This window comes from Macaca nemestrina, chromosome 10 (assembly GCF_043159975.1).
Source record: "Macaca nemestrina isolate mMacNem1 chromosome 10, mMacNem.hap1, whole genome shotgun sequence".
Lineage (NCBI taxonomy): Eukaryota > Metazoa > Chordata > Mammalia > Primates > Cercopithecidae > Macaca > Macaca nemestrina.
The window spans coordinates 71026123-71047290 of record NC_092134.1 but is presented as its reverse complement, the minus strand read 5'-3'; the positions used below and the strand labels follow the sequence as shown (position 1 = coordinate 71047290).

General features: G+C 37.2%; 1 protein-coding gene across 14 annotated transcripts in view; it reads left to right on the top strand.

Moving 5' to 3' along the window:
• The first annotated feature begins 21025 nt into the window (after nucleotides 1-21025).
• The window catches only part of LOC105474041 (ubiquitin specific peptidase 15), a 146379-nt gene continuing 146236 nt past the window's right edge, over nucleotides 21026-21168 (top strand). For all 14 annotated transcript variants that reach the window (XR_011609077.1, XR_011609078.1, XR_011609076.1 and 11 more), the window contains exon 1: nucleotides 21026-21164. Coding sequence is in view for 10 of the 14 variants with exons in the window: in XM_011728353.3 (XP_011726655.1) it covers nucleotides 21076-21164 (89 nt within the window). In the remaining 4 variants the exon portion in view is untranslated. The remainder of the gene's footprint in view (nucleotides 21165-21168) is intronic.

Sequence of the window (21168 nt, the reverse complement as noted above, 5' to 3'; positions counted from 1 at the left end):
CACATTACAGAATGACAGTGACACTCCTCTCATCAATTAATTGCTCCTCCTTTTAGTTTTGGTGGACAATTGTGGCTAGTTCAATCAAAAGAGTATGGTAGGAGTGATGCTAAATGACTCCCAAGACCAGATCATAGAAATGATACGCACTTCTACCTTGCTTTCTTGGGATGCTCTCTCTTTTAACCCAGCCACCATGTTGTGAAGAAGAAAAACAGCTGCTTGTAGAGGCCATGTGTAAGTGATCCATCTGACCAGGAACCCCAATTGAGGTCCTATGCAACAGCAATTATTAACCATCAGATATGTGAGCAAGTGAGTCTTCAAATGATTCCAATCTCCCACCATTGAGTTATACACCACCCCATCTGATGCTGCATGAAGCAGAAATAAGCTGCCCCCACTGAGCTCCTTCCAAATTGAAGATTCATGAGTTAAATAAACGATTGTTGTTGTTTTAAGCCACTAAATTTCAAGTGGGTTGTTATGCAGAAAAGATAGCTAGAATAGTTAGCCAATGCTTCTCTCAACATTACTAAAGATCTACTCTCCAAGGAGGACAGAGAAAGAGTATAAAAAATGTTTCTAGTTATATATATTATATAACAAATATATATGTTGCATAATTATATATATTTATCGTACATAAATATATACTAAATATGTTACATAATGATGATAATAAAAACAAAACTGGGCCGGGCGCCATGGCTCACACCTGTAATCTCAGCACTCTGGGAGGCTGAGGCGGGCGGATCACCTGAGGCCAGGAGTTCAAGATCAGCCTGGCCAACATGGTGAAACCCTGTCTCTACTAAAAATACAAAAATTAGCAGGGCATGATGATGTGCACCTGTAATCCCAGCTACTCCAGAGGCTGAGGCGGGAGAATCGCTTAAACCCAGGAGGCGGAGATCGCAGTTAGCCGAGATCGCGCTACCGCACTCCAGCCTGGGTGACAGAGCAAGACCCCATCTTGGAGAAAAAAAAAACAACTAACAATAATTAATTTACGGTATAGTAAACTTAATGTAGTTTATTCTGTGGTTTATAATAGCAATGCTCACATATGCTTTTAAATTATTATAATGTATTATTTTTATTAATATTATCACTAAGTCCCAAGATAAAGCTCTTGGGAATCATGACAAGTAGTTGAATGAATAGATTTCATTCAACTATTTTATTCAAATTTTGGCATCTACAATGGTTGACCAGAAAAATAGCATCCATTATAGAATATACCCTATAAAGCAGGGGTTCCCAACCCCCAGGCCACGGAAGGGTAGCAGTCCATGGCCTGTTAGGAACCAGACTGCCCAGCAGGAAGTGAGCAGTGGGCAAGTGAGAGAAGCTGAGCTCCACCTCTTGTCAGATTAGCGGCAGCATTAGATCCTCATAGGCGCATGAACCATATTGTGAACTGTGCATGGGAGGGATCTAAGTTGTGTGCTCCTTATGAGAATCTAATGCCTGATGATTTGAAGTGAAATAGTTTCATCCCAAAACTATTCTCCCACCCAAGTCTATGGAAAAATTGTCCTCCAGGAAACCAGTCTCTGGTGCCAAAAAAGGTTGGGGACCACTGTTTTAAAGGCTTATTCTATCTACCTTTGCAACATGTTGAGGAAGTATGTCTGATTTTGGTTTTGGTACCTACCACCACCAAACACAGAATAGTAGCACTAACTCGTTTCTAGGCTCAGGCACTCCCTTTGCAGCACATGAGGAGAGTTGGAGACCCAGAATCAAGGGTAGTTAAGCAAGCAGCAAACATAGGAAATACTAGCAATTGTTATTTGGACTGTAACTATCCCTATTTTTCTTTTGATGCCATAAAACTGATTTTTCTTGGCTGTTAATCAAAGAAAAGCATGATCATTATAGCAGCCAAGCATTTCTCCAGGAGAGGCAAATGTAATTCTCAGATTCAAGAAGTTTTTAACTTGATCTCAACCTGAGTGGACTTACCAGGCGAAGGATGGCTGACTCAAGCAGTGTGAATTTATAAGTACTATTGCATTTATTCATTGCACTATAATTTCTTGTTTCCATTGTTGTGTAATATTTTAGTCAGCAAATAATACTTAATTGGCTTCCTAATTATCAGGCATGGAGATCTAAGGTGGCTTTCAATGCAAAGTTGTTTTCTGACATAGGGACTTACAGATTGTAGGCTCGAATAAACCCTTGAAGATTTGTATGTTTACCTATATTTGGAAATACTATAGCTAGCCAGACTTTTAATATTTTAAACTCTACATTCAACCATGAAAGAAAGAATCATTAATCCTGACCTGCCACTGAATATGACCTTATTATCACATCCTATAGACTTCTAATCTCAATTTTCTTCATTAAAAACAAGCACCTCATCAAAAGGGCTTGTGTTATTCCACGCAACAAATATTTATTGAATACCCACTTACACAAGTCCCTGTGCTACATGCTTTAAGCAAGGTAGAAAAGGATATTTTTAACAACTTGAAGGTCACCAGGCATAGATGAAGATGGGGAAGAGAGTTCATACCGAGCAGTGAAAGCCTTCCCGTCTTTCCTCTCTCTAGTTTCAGAGAGAAGAAAAAGGAAAATAAAGAGAATTCTGAGAATGATGACAAAGGAAATTACCAAGACAATAGCAAACATCAAGGCAGAGAATGCAATTAATTCAGACTAACAGAAGGTCAGATATGTCCAGTGTTAATGTTTCCAAAAAAGAAAATGGAACTAATAAATTATCTTAAAGTTTAGGACTAATGAAAATTACATTGAGACATATTTTATGAATATTTTGGAAGTATGAGAAAGTTCTAGTCAAATTCAAAAAAACTAATAAATAAAAATTAAAAATCAAGCAATTATCAACTTAAAAAAAGAAAAAAGGAAAAAGGAACAAGATAGAAGATAAAAGTATAGTTTAACACTTGGCTCAGCAGTGATAGATATTTACGTACCCAAAAGATGCAGACATAGAATAGAGATTTATTTGTTTATTAATTTTAGAGATGGGTCTCTGTCCCCCATGCTGGACCACCACACTGGGTTGTTTTGAAATGAGGAGGTCTCACTGTGTTACCCAGGCTGGTCTTGAACTCGGCCTCATGTGATCCTCTCTAATCAGAAATTAAGGTACGATTACATAGAAGAGTGACAGAAAGGAATGAGAAGATGTAGATGAGCTAAAGTTTTTATGTCTCTGAATAGGAAAACAACAGATGTCCACGACTGATAATCTGGAGATGGCAGTATGCACATATTATTTTTTAATGGAGATAAATATCTGATTAAGCTTTTAATAGTTGAAAAGTGGCAGCTTTGGCTGGGCATAGTCTATAAGGATTAAAAAGCCAAGCTTCTTTGTTGAGAAAATATAGTCCTTTGGAGTAAAATTAACATAGATGCAAGTATACAAACCCTTGTGAACATAATCTATTAGGAATAGGAACTAACCAACTTTTAAAACTCTCATCAAAAACATTTTGTTAACAAAAGCACCTTTTTTCAAACCCAGATTCATTTAAACATCCTTTGAAATGAGCCATTGACCTGAAAATTGCATAACAATATGTGTTTTACCAAATTGTTTTGAAAACTATAGCCTAATTAAGATTTTAAGCCAGTTATTTAGTTTTTAAAATATTAAGCTGTTTAACATATTAAGAAAATGAAAATACCTGTAGTTATAAAAGATTTTCATGCTAGTAATAAGAAAGACCAGCTGGAAGTCAGTTTCTCATTACATATTTTCATATAGAGACCGTGTTTGAATGTCAAGCTGCTCCACTTAGTAAGCTCACTGATAAAGGAAGCATGGCAGGAAAATGCTTTAATACTATGATGCTGAACCTGCAATATAGCCCTAACAAATTTGGCTTTAAGAGCTGCCTAATTATATATTTATAAATGCATGTTATGTATCTGCTAGGCTGGAATGAAGCCCTATAGCCATTTCAGTTTATCAAGTAAATGAAGTAATTTTTTAAAAACATTATGCAGTTGATTACACAAAGCAACAAGATATACTCATGATTATTTGTAAAGGCTACCACTTATGGACTGATTTTCTGTTTTATTGTGTGCTAAATGCCAGGCACTTGAACCAGCAAAAACTGACTATATGGTGTAAATCCAGAAAGCTGAGATGATGACTCAGTAGCCATATTCTCTAATCACTACAGCTATTATTTAGCATTCACTGCACACTGGCAGCATTCTAATCATTTTATAAAATGACCCTGCCCAGTGAATTTACCCAGTTAACATCAAACAAAGTTAAGACATGAAAATGTCATTGAACCATTACAACATCTGTTTTTTATTCCTTTTCCAAGTTATTTAACATTCTTTTTTGAGAAAGGGTCTTGTTCTATCACCCAGACTGAAGGTCAGTGGTACCATCTTGGCTCACTGCAGCCTTGACCTCCCCAGCTCAAGCAATCCTACCTTAGCCTCTCAAGTAACTGGGACTACTCTAGCTACCGTGGCATGTGCCACCACACAGGGCTAATTTGTTTGGTCTTTTGTAGAAACAGGGTCTCACTATGTTGCCCAGGCTTGTCTCTAACTACTGGGTTCAAGCAATCCTCCTGCCTTGGCTTCCGAAAGTGTTGGGATTACAAGTATGAGCCACCACACCTGGCCTCTTTTTTTTTTCTATCAAGAATGTATTGTATGCTCATTAAGAAAATTAAGAAAAAGAAAACTAAAAAGAAAAAGGATCATCCATAGTCTATCATTTGAACTCAATCATTGTTATTTGGGGACGTTTCTTTTGTCTTTATTTTTTCTATGCATAATGTTTTATTTGGGGTTTAGGGAAGAACAAAGATAGATATATAAATCATGCCACATATATATTATAGTTATATATACACACATATGCATGTTTAATCTTTTCTATTTTAATAACACTGCATCAAGGCTTTTCCCATGTTATCATGCACTCTTCATGAAATAATTTTTAAGATGTGACAATTTATTGACCAAATATGCAATAGTTTATTAAACCATCCACAGTGGTTTACTATTTGATTTACTTCCATTTTGCCAGAATAAATAATGCTCTAATCAATATACTTGGGTATGTTTCCTTATGGTTACCTGAAGAAGTTTCCCTGGGGTGGATTCCAAGATGTAAAGTTGCTGAGGCATGAGGTCGGAACATCTACAACTTTACTAAATAACAAATTGTCCTCCAAAGTAGTTTTTTCTGTTTATACTCCTAGCAGCAGAGCATTAAAATTCTTACTGTTTCACATCCTCATTAACACTAGATAATGTCAAACTTTTTAAAAATTTGCCAAACTGATGGATGTGAAATGGTATCTCATTGCACTTTTATTTTGCCATTCCATATTTACTAGTTTTGATGTGTTTATTGTCATTCAGATCTTCTTTTTGGTAAATTTATCTTTTACCTATTTTTCTTTGTTTATTTTCTTATAATTTGTAATAATTCCATTTCTTTGTCAGTAATATTTACTTCAAATATCTTCTGCCACTCTGTGGTTTATCTTTAAAATTTGTATGTTATCTTGCATTGTACGGAAGTTTTTCATTTCAGTATAGGCAAATTTGTCACTCTGTTACTTTAAGATTGACATTTTATATCTCATAAAAGAAAACTTTCCCTACTCAGAGTGTATAAATATATTTTTTCTAAAACTTTTACGTTGTTTTTACATCTGGAATTTAATTTGTGTTTGATATGAAATCAAAATTACATTTTATTTTTTCCTGTGGATAGCTAGTGTCTCAGCACCACATAATGAATACTGCAACATTTCTCCATTGCTTTGTAATAGAACCTGTGTTATATTTCAATTTCCTCTATATGCATTTATCTGATTGCAAGCGCTCAATTTCTTCCCTTTGTCCATCCCTTACTAATACCACAATATTTTACTTAATAGATAATTGATATTTGTGCAATCTTATGTTCAGCAAGCTTGCCAAGTACTTTTACATGTCTGTAGATTATCTTGAATTTCCACGTGGACATTGACATATTGTCAATAAGTAGAAACAATTTTCCTCTTACCTAACAATTATGCTCTATTTGTATATTATTAATGTTGTTTAGTATGACTTAGTTTTCTTGACCAGCTTTGTTAAAACATATATACACATTTTTCTATGTAATACATATAAATATATATTATACATAAATATATTAAAATGTACATTTTATAAAATATACATTAAAATCTTTTTATAACTATATAAAATGTATATTTTATATATTTATATATTTATTATGTATTTTATTTATAATACATATAGTTACATATATACATATTTATATATAAAGCAATATATATATATGCCTTTTCAAAAGATCAGATTTGGAGTTTTGGGGTTTTTTGATTCTTATTTTATTTTCCGTTTTCTATTTTATTAATCTCTGTAGCTTATTCTGTTGTACTTTTTTCAACACCTTAAGACAAAATTTTAGCTCATTAGTTTTCATCTTTTCCTATATATATATATATATAAAAGATAGATATAGATATATGTGTGCGTGTGTGTGTGTGTGTGTGTATATATATATATATATATATGATCTTAAATATCACTCCTGGTATTATTTTAGCACCAAATTACTTTTATTGTTATTCTTTTCTAAATGCTATGTAATCTCTAACTATGATTTATTTTACCATGAACCATTTCGTTTAGTTTTCAAGGTGATATTTACCACATGGACTGTTTTAGATTTGTCGAAATTTGCTTTATGATTGTACTACTGAATTTTTGTAAATATTTCATCTTTGTTTGAAATAACCTATATTCTTTAATTGTGGAGCTGAATAATCTATATATTATCATTAGATCAAGCTTGTTAATTGTGTTGTCCTAGTCTTCTATATATTTACTAATTTTTGCTTTATCTATGAGTTTTTGAAACAGTTTGTCACTTTCTACTTGTAATTCTTCGTCTTTCTGCTTTATGTGTTTTGAGGTCATTTATTTAGGTACAAAAAGATTCAGAATGGTACATTTTCCTAATAAGCTGTTCTTTTTACCATTAAGTAGTGACTTTTTTTCTAGTAAGTTTTTTCCCCTCAAAGTCTGTATTATTGATATTTGATTAATAGTAGACATAAAGACAACTCTAAATTTTGATATGCTAACAAAACCAGTTTTCTTTCATCGCATTCCATTTGCCTGGCATGTTATTTTCTATCCTTTTACATTCAACATTTCTGTCTTTAAGTTTAAGGTGCCTCTTATAAACAGCTTAAGGCTGTTAAAAAAAAATTAGGTATAAGAACCTCTGATTTTTATCAAGTCAAATTAATCTATTTACATTTAATGTGAATATATTTGGCCTTATTTCTACAATCTTATATATGATATGTTTTCTATATGCTATACCTTCCATTGCTTCTTCTTCCTGCATGCTGCTGTTATTGTTTCCTTGTCTGCCTTATATTAGATTGCTTAATTTACTGTATTATTACCCCCTTCTACTCTTTGGAAAGTTGTTAACTCTTTTTTTAATCAGTGACCCTTAAATTTTTAACATGCTTGTCTTAAGATCTAAAGTTAACTGACACTTCTATCTTTATGTAAGTTGGAATTAATTCCTCGCCACCATTTTTTTCACAATGGAATCATTTATTATTGTGTATTAAAGTTATAGAGGTGTAATATCAAAACAGAATTGAGTAAACACTACAGGCCAGTGACAGCACTCTAATTCCACTTACTCTCATTCAGCTTCACCCAAAAACTGTAATCACAAAACATTCTGAGAGTGCAGGCATCAGCATTTGCCTTGTTCTTTCTTGTAGATAAGCTCCTTGAGTTTTCCTGCTTTACTGTGCATTACAACTCATGTGTCATGTTCAAAGTACAAAACCACACTTTTTTACTTTAAGGGCAAAGTAAGGAATTTTCAACAGCACCTTTGGCCACACAACAATTTTCTAGATAGCTTTGGAACATAACCCTTATTTCGAATGTGATTTCACAGTGATGTATTTTTTCCTTTTATCAGGCCAACTAGAAGATCCATAAACAATTAGATTTTTAAAAGAAAAGCTAAAATCTATACCTTGCAGGAATAAAGGTTATCTTGCAGATTCCCAAAGATCTATAATCAGGCAAATGACGCATTCAATTGTAAGTTTTAGTGTTCCCTTTGAGTGTTTTTATTCAAATAAGTTGCAACTTTATTGTTCAGAGAAATAGTCACTGAATTTAAATCAATCAAAAATTAGAAAGACTATTTCTCTTTTTTGAGTCTTGGCTCTCCTTTTGACGCAGGATTTTTTGCTCTTTAGTTCAGCTAAAATCCGGTTCTTGTATCACAACCAGGAAAAATTAGGTACATGGACACATTGAAAGGCGAGGAGAGCAGAATTTATTAAAAGAAAGCTCTCAGAGAAAAAAGGGGATCCTTTCAACAGGCTTCCACCTCACAGATTGAATACCAGGCCACCATACATGAGCTAAAGAGCCCAGGCTTCTCCCCACTTTATAAGGCGTGGATTCCAGATGGGTCCACCCCATTGTCCCAGTGCACAAGTGGGCCCTTAGTCTGAGCCACTCCATATTGATTTATTTCCCTTACTATGCATGTGTTAAGGGACAGCATGTCTTTGAACATGACACATGAGTTGTAATGCATAGTAAAGTAGGAAAGCCCAAGGAGCTTGTCTAAACATACTACGCAGGTGTTAAGGGACAGAATTTTTCACGGTGGGCACTTTTAGGTAAGCTCCCAGTGCACAATGGCCTGGGCAGCATTTGGCTGTCTCCTTCTCTGTCACTTTTATGAGGTGTATAATCTTTTTAAAAATGTGTAAAACATTTTTATTTTACTGTATTGTGGCAAGAACAGTTAACATGAGATCTCAACAAATTTTTAAGTGTACAACAAATTATTGTTGACCATAGGTACCATGTCATTCAGCAGATCTCTAGAGCTTATTCATCTTGCTGGACTTAATGCCTATTGATTACCAACTCTCCATATCTCCTTCCACTCCATTTATTTTATTTGTTGAAATTATTTCCCTTCAAATTCTTTATTTTTAATTGTTGCAAAATATATATAATAAAATTTACCAACTTAAACATTTTTAAGTGTGTGATTTAATAGCATTAAGTACATTAACATTGCTGTGCACCCAATCTCCCAAACTCATCTTGCAAAACTGACACTGTGTACCCATTAAACAACAACTACCCATTGCTCCCTTCCCTCAGCATCTAGCAATCATCATTTGAGAAAATGGCTCAGAGCAGTCTGAAGAATGTGAGAGATGCAAAATTATCAGGCCCAGAGAGCCATGAGCATGACACTTCAGTCGCTTCCCCCACACCCATGCCCCAGGGTAATTGTTTAAAAAATTTTTGTTTTCTTCATTCCTTCCCTGTAGTTTCAGGCTAGCTGATAAATTACCTAAAATGTTACCACACATTGCACAATGTCACCCTCACCCAGTATCTTCATGTTCCTGGAATTTGTGATAGAAAGAACAATGTACAGCCAATTGATAGATTATGTTATTTTTTAAATTCTTAGTAAACAACTTAGGAACTGCTCCCTTATCTTTTTTTCCTTTAAAAAAAAAAAAAAGGAAAAAAGACCACTTGTAACTGCTGTTAATCAGGTAATATATTGAATCTATGATTTTCAGGCTGCAGTCCTCACCTTTGGCTTAAATTAACTCTACTTAATCTGTGTCCTTCAAGAATAGCTTGATGCCATCCTTGTGGTAATGAGTGAGTTCTTACTCTATTAGTTCCCATGAGAGTTGATTATTAAAAAGAGCCTGGCACCTCTCCCCACACTATTCCACCTTTCCTCTCTCGCCATGTGATCTCTGCATATGCTAAATGTGCCTCAGTTTCTTCCTCTTTGCCTGAGATTCTTCCCTTAGGTCAAAATTTCTGGTGTAGTCAGCAAGATTCAGAGCAACCTTTCAAATACCCATCATTGCCTCTCAGACTCAGTGCTCAGTACCAGCACAAACCCATTGCATTCTTCCAACTCCAGATATTTCGCTGGGTGCAAAAGTGTGAGGTCTACATTTTATGTGAGCTTCTTTTTCAAACTCTCTTTTTTCTTTAAGAGCAAGAGTTTCCATCTCTGTCTCTAAACAGGAGATTCAGACAAAGAGCCCTGAAGAGAATTTTAGCCCTCTCCACCTGTGCTTCACAGGGGGTTTGGGTTATAGTATAGGCAGTCTAGCACGGGTGGTTTCACTTTTTGGGGGGGCCTAAAATTAAGTAACATCTTAGTCCATTTAGTGTTACTCTAAAGGAATACCTGAGTCTGGGTAATTCTTAACAAAAAAAGGTTTATTTGTCTCACGATTCTGATGTCTGTAAAAGTTCAAGATGTGCATCTGTATCTGGTGAGAGGCACTCACGGTGGAAGGCAGAAGGACTTCTTTTAGCAAGCATCAATATGTTGTAAATTCAGTTTCTTTAAAAATAACTTTATTTCCCTTCATCTTGAATGCTTTAACTGAATACAGAATTTTAAGTTAAGAGTAATTTTCCCCTTGGCACTTCGAAGATAATATTCTGGCATATATTTCTGGCATATACTATAACTGATGAGAAGTTTTCTATCCAATGCTTCTATCTAAATGGCATTTTTAAAATAAGGAACTATCTTTTCTTTTTATATTTAAGATTTTTCTCTGAGGTTCATATTTTTATGTTCATGAGAATGGGTCAAGGTATTTATAGTTACGCATGTATATGTGTGACTTGCTTTGTTTTTATTGTTCTTCTCAAACTCACTATAATTTTTGCACATATAGATGTGCGTGGGTGTGTATGTGTGTGAGTTTTTTTTTTTTTTTTTTTTTTTTGAGACGGGGTCTCGCTCTGTCACCCAGGCTGGAGTGCAGTGGCCGGATCTCAGCTCACTGCAAGCTCCGCCTCCCGGGTTCACGCCATTCTCCTGCCTCAGCCTCCCGAGTAGCTGGGACTACAGGCGCCCGCCACCTCGCCCGGCTAGTTTTTTGTATTTTTCAGTAGAGACGGGGTTTCACCGGGTTAGCCAGGATGGTCTCGATCTCCTGACCTTGTGATCCACCCGTCTCGGCCTCCCAAAGTGCTGGGATTACAGGCTTGAGCCACCGCGCCCGGCGTGAGTTTCATTCTTATTAAATTCATTGTAATTTCTGAATCTAAAAACTAGAGGTTTTTTTCCATTCTGGAAAAAAAATAGGTATTATGTCTTTGAATATTGCCTGTTTATTTTTTATTCTGGAATGCCTATTAAACATATGTTGGGTTTTGGCCGTTCTCTTTGTGTCTTAACTGTTCTTCCATATTTTCATACTTTATCTTTCTGGCAAAGTAGTATATTAGAGAAATTTTCAGCAAATGATTACTCTCTTCCCCTCTCCTACAGGAGGAATGTGCTTCCCTGATATTAATTGAGGTCTTGCATAGTTAGGCTTGTCTCTTGATCTCTTTTTGCAATGAGAACATGACTCAGCTAGCCTCTGGTTTAAAGAGGATGAAAGATATGTGGAACAGACCAGGACCTGACTTAATCCTCAGAGACCAGCTGAGTCTCGCCAAGACCAGCCAATCTCTAGCTAACCCAAAAATGCATGAGTAAGAAATATGTATATATTGTTGTATGGCATTAGGACTTTGGGTGTTTTGAAAGGCAGAAAAATTGGGCTGATTCAGAATTTGATGTATAAAGTATAGTGCTGCCATAACTAAAACCTAAAATATGTGGCACTGGCTCTGGGAATGGGCAGCAGGTAGTCATGTAATTGTTATAGGAGGCTGGAATAATGACAAGCAGTATTATGTAATGGCAAAACATTTGGTAAAATTGTCACTTGCAATAATATGGAATACAGAACATGCAGATCTAGTAAACTTGTGAATTTGGATGAGGTGATTTCAAAGAAGAATACTGAAGAGCAGACTGTGGCTAGGTGCCTTTGAAAAAGCATAAGAAAGTGGTGAGCTCAAAAAGAACTGCCTGGGTTACAAACAGAATTGAGAGGAAACAGAGAGTCTAGAAATATTGAAAGTCATAGGCTTAAAAATGAAACTGTTTCTCAACAAATCCCAAGCTCAAAGAAAAAGTAAATTTTGGCCACGGCCAGGGTAAAGACCAAAACAAGGGTGTGGTGCAGGACTGAATGCCCTGAAAGTGGACTCTGAGATGGAAAATAGCCTGTAAAGAAGTGCTCTCAGGATCAACACTTGTGGCAGAAAGGAAGCAAGCAAGAATGAGCAGAGAAAGAAAGTGAACTGTCATTAATTTATAAAAAGAACTTAACCAACCCACTGAAGTTAGGTTGCTCCTCAGAGTCGCTCCCAATAGAGGAAATGAAGCCAAGTCTTTAAAACCCTACATCAATTAGTCATTGCATACTGGCTGCCCCCTGGAGAGAGCATGAACTACACAGGGTGCCTCTTTACTATTGAGAGCAATTCCCAAAGAAGTCTGATAGCTGAGATCTGTAGAAATCCCAGCAGCTAGAGGAATAAATTCTTTAGTCATGAAGGATGATGTTAATGGCACAGTACATCATCCAATTCAATTCACCCCATGTTCCACTCAGATCTATAATTTTGCAAAAGTTTTTGAAGCATCTCCAGAACTTGGGAAGAAAGTTAGCGAGATACATAGATTCCATTGCAAAGACCAAAAGTGATACTCAATATAGGCTTCCTGATCTACCATCCTAGAGTTTCCTCACCTTGACTAGCTTTTTTGCTGGTCTTGCTGGCTTACGTGGTGGGATGATCCAGTCACTCATCCTTGAGAGTTACCATATCTTTCTTAGGTCATCAATACTTTACTAGAAACTTTACTGTCTGCAAGGGTATACCAAAATATGCCAAATACATTCCTTTTTGTCATCGCTGTATAAAAGCAGCCTGACCTCCTCCTAGTATTTAGAATGATAAACCTGCCAGGATGGTGACTGCTCTCATTGCCTGATCCTTTGGCACTAGAAGGCAGACGTGCCCCAGTGACAGCTGTAGTTTAAAATTGAATGGGCCTCTTGCTGTGTCTCCTGGTGGAAATGTTCACCTTTTGGGAACCAATACCTCTACACCTACAAATCCCAGCGCTATGGAGATGAGTAGCACAAAATCCCCAATTGGGTCACTGACAATGATGGTAAACAGGACCACCTCTACTTCTACCTTTTGATCCATAAATTCTACTTGTTGGGAAGACAGCAACATATGCTGGCCATTGATTCAGAGGGTATACAGCGTAGGATATTGTCTCTAAGGTGGTGCGTAAGCTGATTCTTCGACTGGCCATTCCATTGCTCTATCCGGCCAGCAATTGTTTACAGTTCTGGATGAAGTGATATGTGAAAGAACCAGTGAATCACATGGTCATGTGCTCACTACCACATCTCTTTTGCAATAATATGAATCCCTTTGTTTGATGTGATATTATGGAAGATCCTGTGTCATGAGATCAAACACTCCATAAGTATGGTGGAAGTGGCTGAAGCACTATTGGCAGGAAAGGAAAATCCATACCTGAAATATGTATCAATTCTAATCAAGATGAATCATTCATTGCCCCTTACATAATAGAAGGGATCCATGTAATTAACTTGTCATTTGATTCTCCTCTATGGATGATTCCATATCAAGGGCTCAACATTGGTCTCTGTTTCTGACAGGTTGGACATTTGGCAGCAATAGCCAAATCACTGTTGGTGAGTGGGAGCCCATGCTGTGGGGCCATCCACAGTATGATGACTACCCTTCTTGTACCCATTGTTCCAGCCTTGAGGGAGAAGCTTGTTGATGCCAGCCACTGGAGTCATTCTGTTTATTCAGTACCTCTTTTGTGGTATATCCTTTATGGTTGGTGTTCACTTGTAATGCAAAAATCTTTATACTTTGTGCCCAGTCCCATAGGTCCATCAGCGTACTTTCTCATCAGACTTCCTAGTCCTAAATTTTCTGATATTTCTTCTTCCTTAAAGTAGGCTGTTCTACTATTTATCACTGCTATAACAAATTACCATAAACTTAGTGACTGAGACAACGGTAGTATTGTCTCTTACATTTCTGTAGAAGTCTGACAGAAATCTTACTGTGCTAAAAATCAAGCTTTTAGCAAGGCTCTGATCCTTTCTGGAGGTTTTAACAGAGAATTCATTTCCTTGTTCTTTCTAAATTCGAGAAGCCTTCCATATTCCTTGGCTCATGGCCCCTTTATTCCATCTTCAAAGCCATTCTTCCATAGTCATATCACTCTCTGGCCATAGCCAGGAAAGTTTCTCCTACTTTTAAGGATTCATATGATTAGATTGGACCCAACTGAATTATAAATACATCTTTGATCTGTTATGTATCTATGTTTGTGGTTACAGAACCATATTTATAAGCACTTAAAAATATTTTTTGTACCACATTCTTCCATCAGCTTCCAAATCAGCTTCCAAGTACATTGTTTTATCTCTAAGAATACCTTCACACAAAAGATTGAGTAAAGCTAGACTTTAAATATTATCCTTCTTAACCTCTTAGTAATTGTGTTTCTTTGATATGGGTCACTACTAATTTTAACACAGCTGTTTATGTTATTGCGTAACAACTTTGTGATCTTACTAATTTGTTTAGAAAATCAAATTTAGTAGCTGCTCTGGTCTGAGGGAGGCAAATATTTTATAAATCATTGCTACTATATGTTAAGCTCTAATATCAGTTTCACATTCATTATTTTGTTTACCTTTAAATGAATCCTATAAAAGAAGTCTAGTATCCCTATTTTACAGATGAGAAAACTAATGTTTCCAGTATCACAGAACTAGTATCAGAGTAGGGCATACAAATATAGGTCTTTTTGAGTCTAAAATGCATACTATTTTCACTATATCCTTAATAAATTCCCATTAAGTAAATTAAATTATCTGTAGAGGTGTACTATTATATCCAGCACATTTCATGAATTTCTCATGTTGTAGAAATCATGTCCAATGTATTACATAGAAGCCTTGGGCCACTAATAATTCTTGAACTGACATAGTTCAAGACGACCTAGATAGAAGCATACTGGCTAGAAACAAAAATCAATGGTAAATGTTTTTATGAAATCACTAGACTCGTTTCTTACTTCATTGTTGCTGTCTTCTAATTTGACCTAAATTTACTGTGTGGTCTATAGTGTCCTGTTGCTTAGTGAAATCTGGAACACATTATAAAGAATACCTATTTAATGTTTCCATCAGTCCTGAAACATAGATATATTCTTGAAGATGTGCTATCATATTGTTCTAAGAGTCTTTGTGAGCAATTTAAATCCTTTTGCTATCTCAGCCAAAATGAAGTGAAGGATTGTCCAAACAGAAAGTCTGAATAATTCAGCTTCTCTTGGTAGAAAACAAAGTTAATCTCTCTGGAATCTATATAGCTGCAGAATCACTGGATCATTGAACAACTCTCTACTTCACTTTGGTAGTATAGATTTCCAAGATCCATGAGCGTAAAATAATTATTTTTAAACTTTTGAATGAAACAGATTTAAAGTAAAACAGACCAAGTACATAACATTAACATATTTTGTTTAATTAAACTTGTCCATTTAAAACAAAAGATCAGCATATTTTTTAAATGAGTAAAGAAATTCAAAAATGATCAGTATATTTGAAATGATTTTTAGCTTTCTGAAGTCCATCCATTATTATGAGGCTTAAGAAAGACTTCAGAGGCTGCTTAAACATTTTGATATTTTTCATGTAGAAGTTCTTTATCAACCTTGAAATCTGTAGATAAATAGAAAGTAAAGAAAACATAAAGTAGGCAGATTTTTCCTACTATGGACCTTGATTTGACCTATGTCACTCTTAGTTGAATGGGATAAATTAACACTTTCTTGAAAGTTTCCTACCATACACATACATTTAACTTTTAAATATTCAGGACCCACAGAATATACTATGCCTATTAAGGATTTTTTTATTATAATTCTAGACTTGTTAGATACTTGATTTGCTTATTGATTCAAATCAATTTAGTTCTGGCTGGGCGCAGTGGCTCATGCCTATAATCGCAGCACTTTGGGAGGCTGAGACAGGTGGATCACTTGAGGTTAGGAGATTGAGACCAGCCTAACCAACATGGTGAAACCCCATCTCTACTAAAAATACAAAAATTAGCTGGGCGTGATGGTGCACGCATGTAATCGCAACTACTCAGGAGGCTGAGGCACAAGAATCTCTTGAACTTGGGAGGCTGAGGTTGCAGTGAGTGGAAATCATACCACTGCATTCCAGTCTGGGCAACTGGAGAGTGAGACTCTGTCTCAAAAAATAAATAAATAAGAACAAATCAATTTTGTTCTATCAGCATGTAGTGAGAGTCCACTATAGGGCAGACTGATATCAAATTTCATGGTATAGTCAGCTTTCTAGCACACTTTATGTACTTCCTAAAAAAGGGATAGACCAGGTGCAGTGGCTCATGCCTTTAATCCCAGCACTTTGGGAGGTCGAGACAGGCAGATCGCCTGAGGTCGGGAGTTTGAGACCAGCCTGGCCAGCATGGTGAAACCCTGTCTCTACTAAAAATACAAAAATTAGTCAGGCGTATTGGCAGGTACCTGTAATCCCAGCTACTCAGGAAGCTGAGGCAGGAGAATTGCTTGAACCCAGGAGGCAGAGGTTGCAGTGAGCCCAGATCATGCCATTGCACTCCAGCCGGAGCAACACAGTAAGACTCCATCTCAAAGAAAAAAAGAAAGGATATAAAGTAGGAACTTAGATTAATTAATTTGTAGACTTTATGCCCATGCTAAAATTAAACTTTCTAGATCCTATAGGACAGAAAATATAATTTTGTTTGCTCTAATTTTTTAAATTTAGACCTTTAATTGGGATAGACAGTTCAAGAGTCCCCACAGCTCCTTATTATCCCCAACAGATTTGCTTCACCCATTTACAGTAGCTGCATCTAACCCCTGCAAGTGTTTGATTTTCAGCCTCCTAAATCTAATCACTTTATTTTATAATAAGAAAACGAACGGTCACGGAGAATAAATAACTTAGCCAAGGTTACCAGCTAGCAAGTGGCACTAAGCCAGAGTCAAAATCCAAGTTTAGTGGCTCTTTGTAAAAGGCAGTGTATTCATCTTACTATATTATCATTGTCTTTATCAGAATGTAACATTTGTCTGAAATAAGGACCCTCTGTAATTTTTTTTAGCTTTCAAAAGTGCCTCATGGTACTTACAATTTATATTCATATCCCAAGTTTCAAAATATCATTAACAGATTAAGCACTTTACTACATGCTATTTTGGTGTTTGCACTACTCCCCCGCCTTTCCACTGCCTTTTAGCTGCTCTGAGAGCTGGTAAAGAGAGATGAGAATTATACAATTACATAAGATAAAAGAATGAAAGGTTTAGAGAGGTGAGTAAGAATGAGGGAGTGGTAAGGTCGTGGGCGGGAATAACTGTAGAGGAAGGACAAGGAGAAGGAAAAACTGAAATAGTGGTTCCTGAATGTCAAAGACAGGAAGAATTGAGAAACAAAGACAGCCAGGTCATCAAACATTGTTCTTTTATGGGATGTGCTGATTGTGTGTGTGTGTGTGTGTGTGTGTGTGTGAGATTTGCTAAGTCCACTCAAATTTTAGGCAGATTTTTCCCTTTGGCTCATGTAGCCAGTCCCATACAAAATTATGAAATAGGCAAAACTTATCTTGGAAATCTCCTTTGTACATTTCCTCCATTAAACTGTATTACAAAATGCAGTGCTTTTTTCTCTGGTTCACCCCAAGCTGAAAACTGGCTCTCTTTGACACTTCAGTTTTAAGCCTGACTCTCTCCTGGAGTATTTACATTTGAAGTCCCATCTCTTAATTGTTGAGTAAAAGAACCTCTCTTAAAGGAATTGTTTAAACATCAGGAAGCAGAGAGGTTTGGAATTACTAAAGGATAAAGGAATCCTTCCTAGAGAATCTCTAATTTCACAACCAACTGTGACTTTAAGAGGTCCAGCCTGTTCATATCTAGTCTAATTTCTAAAGTACTCAGCATACTCAACTCTCTAGGTTAAGTTTTAAATTGACAAGAAAGGTACACAGAGTCTGAGAAGGCAATAACAATCACCCAGCAAACTGTACATTCATCAGATGTTAAGGAATGCACCAGTGAAGACATTCATTCTAAATAAGCAGATATAATCCCTGATTTATATTCAATTATTTGTGATTAAGGTGAAGTAGCTTTTCTCATCAATTTATTTAATTATTCAGTAGGGATGTGGACTTTAACCAATTTATGAACAATATCTTATTTCTCTTCATAATTGAGAGAAGCACCAGTAAAATAAGCAGAATTTCCATAAATTGATCAACTGAGATCTCTAAAATGTTGATTGCTATAAACAAAATAATAAAGGTCAATAGAAAAATAGAAGTTTACCCAAACTTTCCAGATTCTGCAGCCAGACTGCCTGGTTTCAATTTAGGTTCTGCCACTTACTTGCCTCAATTCCTTATCTCTAGACTTGAAATAATAATAGTACCTACATCATGTGACTGCTGTGAGAATTAAGTTAGTACTTTAAAGTGTTTAGAACCATGCTAGGCACTCTGTAAGTGCTTGCTAAATAAAATACTATAATTTTATCTCTTTCCTGACTCTGATGGCAGTCAGTTAGGTCTACAAAATGGCTCCATAAATCTGATGTATAATTCAAATGGTCATTAAATGTACACATCTATATTCAGTTAACTTACTGCCTTGAGCATGGTGCAAGTGAAGAAAATATTATTTTACTTCACTGTATGGTTGTAGGTGTCAACACTTCAAAAATGCATTTTCTCTTAAGGGAAACTGGACATTAGGGTATGAATGATTTATTGCTACTTGGTTATGTTATAAAATGAAGGAGAGCACAGTTTTGCCTTCAAAACCCCTAACACTTCTTTTCAATAGCTTTTTTGAGGTATAGTTTACATACTGTAAAATTCACCCTGTCATCAATAATCAATACTAGTGTTCATTGAATGGCTATTACATTCCAAGCAATAAACACAAATTGTTTCATTTAATCTTCATAAAAATCCCTTAAGGTAGGTATTATTATACTCAATTTTATGATTAAAGGGTAAGAACTTTGCAGCTAAAGGTTGAAGTGAGGTTTGAATTTATGTCCATGTGGCTCTAATATATGTTTTCCATATTCTGCAGCTTCCCTTCAGAAAATTACTTTGTTCTCTTTCAGAGAGTGACTGGAAAAAGGGGGAAAATGTGACTTTTAGAGGGTAGCCGTGGTTAGAGAAGCTCTCTTTTTTTTTTTTTTTTTTTTTTTCACCCAGGCTGGAGTGCAGTGGCCGGATCTCAGCTCACTGCAAGCTCCACCTCCCGGGTTCACGCCATTCTCCTGCCTCAGCCTCCCGAGTAGCTGGGACTACAGGCGCCCGCCACCTCGCCCGGCTAGTTTTTTGTATTTTTTAGTAGAGACGGGGTTTCACCGTGTCAGCCAGGATGGTCTCGATCTCCCGACCTCGTGATCCGCCCGTCTCGGCCTCCCAAAGTGCTGGGATTACAGGCTTGAGCCACCGCGCCCGGCCCAGTCTTTTAACCTGTCAGGAGAAAAGCCAGAAATAACAGTCACTGAAAGTTGTTTTAAAACTCTCAATTCAAGCTTGGCATGATAATGCAAAATATTATTATGATGCAGAAATAAGCAATCATAATCATAATACTGATATACACAAATCATAATGCGAATGTACACTACTTTCACTTGGAAGGATTCATCACTTTCTACTAGCGTAACTACACCTCCTTTATTGCATTCTCACCAAATGAGTTAGGGTTTAAAATGGGGAAACAAGAGAAATGATGCAGGGATTCTGGCCCATCTTTTAGACTTTTCACATCAAATGGTATGTTAAAATCAAACCCCTGGACATCAGGCTCGGGAATACTTAAAGTAATTTTGCCACAATTCATTTATTAAACAAATATTTAGGTGATTTTTACATGTCCAGTAGTACTATGCTAACCACCAGGTATACAGAGGTTAAACAAAAGATGAACCCAGTTCCAGCTCTTAAGGAGTTTACATTTTAGTTCAGGCTTTCATAAGGAGAGGCAATGAGTGTGCTGTACTGTATAGCACGTGGGCTCTTGAACCAGCCTCTCCACTTACCTCTCCACCTGCTGTGTGACCTTGGCATTTGCTTTTTAAGCGACTCGATTTTCTATTTTGTAACATAATCGTTGACTTCAAATGAAAGACATACCTAGTTTCATTTCAGGTGTACGGCACCACAGGAAGATGGGGCTAAGAAAATGTTACTCTCTTGTATAAAGAAGAGGGTTTCTCTCACGTTTTCTTCCTTTAGTATCTGGCATTATTCAATAATGTCCATATTCTACTCCATGTTCACCGATGAACTGGGACATGTTTTTCACCGCAGCTTAGTCGTCTGGGTGTGCCTGGGGAGGCGTCACAAAGAGCCTATAAAGGGTCCCCACCTACAATGGGAGTAAGAGCGCTGGAAGGAACCCCGGAAGGGCATGGAGACCAAGCGTTCGGTTTCGGAATGTTTTTTGTGTGTGCCCGTATTCACCGAGCTTGGGTTCTGCTACTCTTAACGAAAAGCCCAGTCGCGGAGCTGCTAAATTTTCTGCCATATCTTAGCCGTCCCCACGCCCCCCCGCCCCACCCTACCTCACCCCCAGGCGTGAGTGAATGCGCAAATAAGGGTTTTCAAGGCGTCAGTGGGAAAGAGGGAGGGGAAGGCAACGCCGAGGATGGGAGGACAGGGCGGTGGCATCCTTCTAGCGAGAGAGCGCCGGAGCCCTCGGCGGCGAGGAGAGCTAAAACCTGGCTGTCCCGAGCCAGAGGAGGCCAAGGCAAGATGCTGAACGGGCGGGGACCGATGGGGGGCAGCAGACCATGGCCGCGCACCTAGTCCGCCCCCGGGGCCTCCTCTTGTCCCGAGGACCACCCCCGCTCCCGGTGTCTTTTGGTTTCGACCGGCCGACTGGGAGGGGCCGTGGGGACGCCATTCCCATAATGCTCTGGGGCGTGCCGCCGCCGTCGCTGCCACCTCCCCTACCGCTAGTGGAAGAAGATGGCGGAAGGCGGAGCGGCGGATCTGGACACCCAGCGGTCTGACATCGCGACGCTGCTCAAAACCTCGCTCCGGAAAGGGGACACCTGGTAA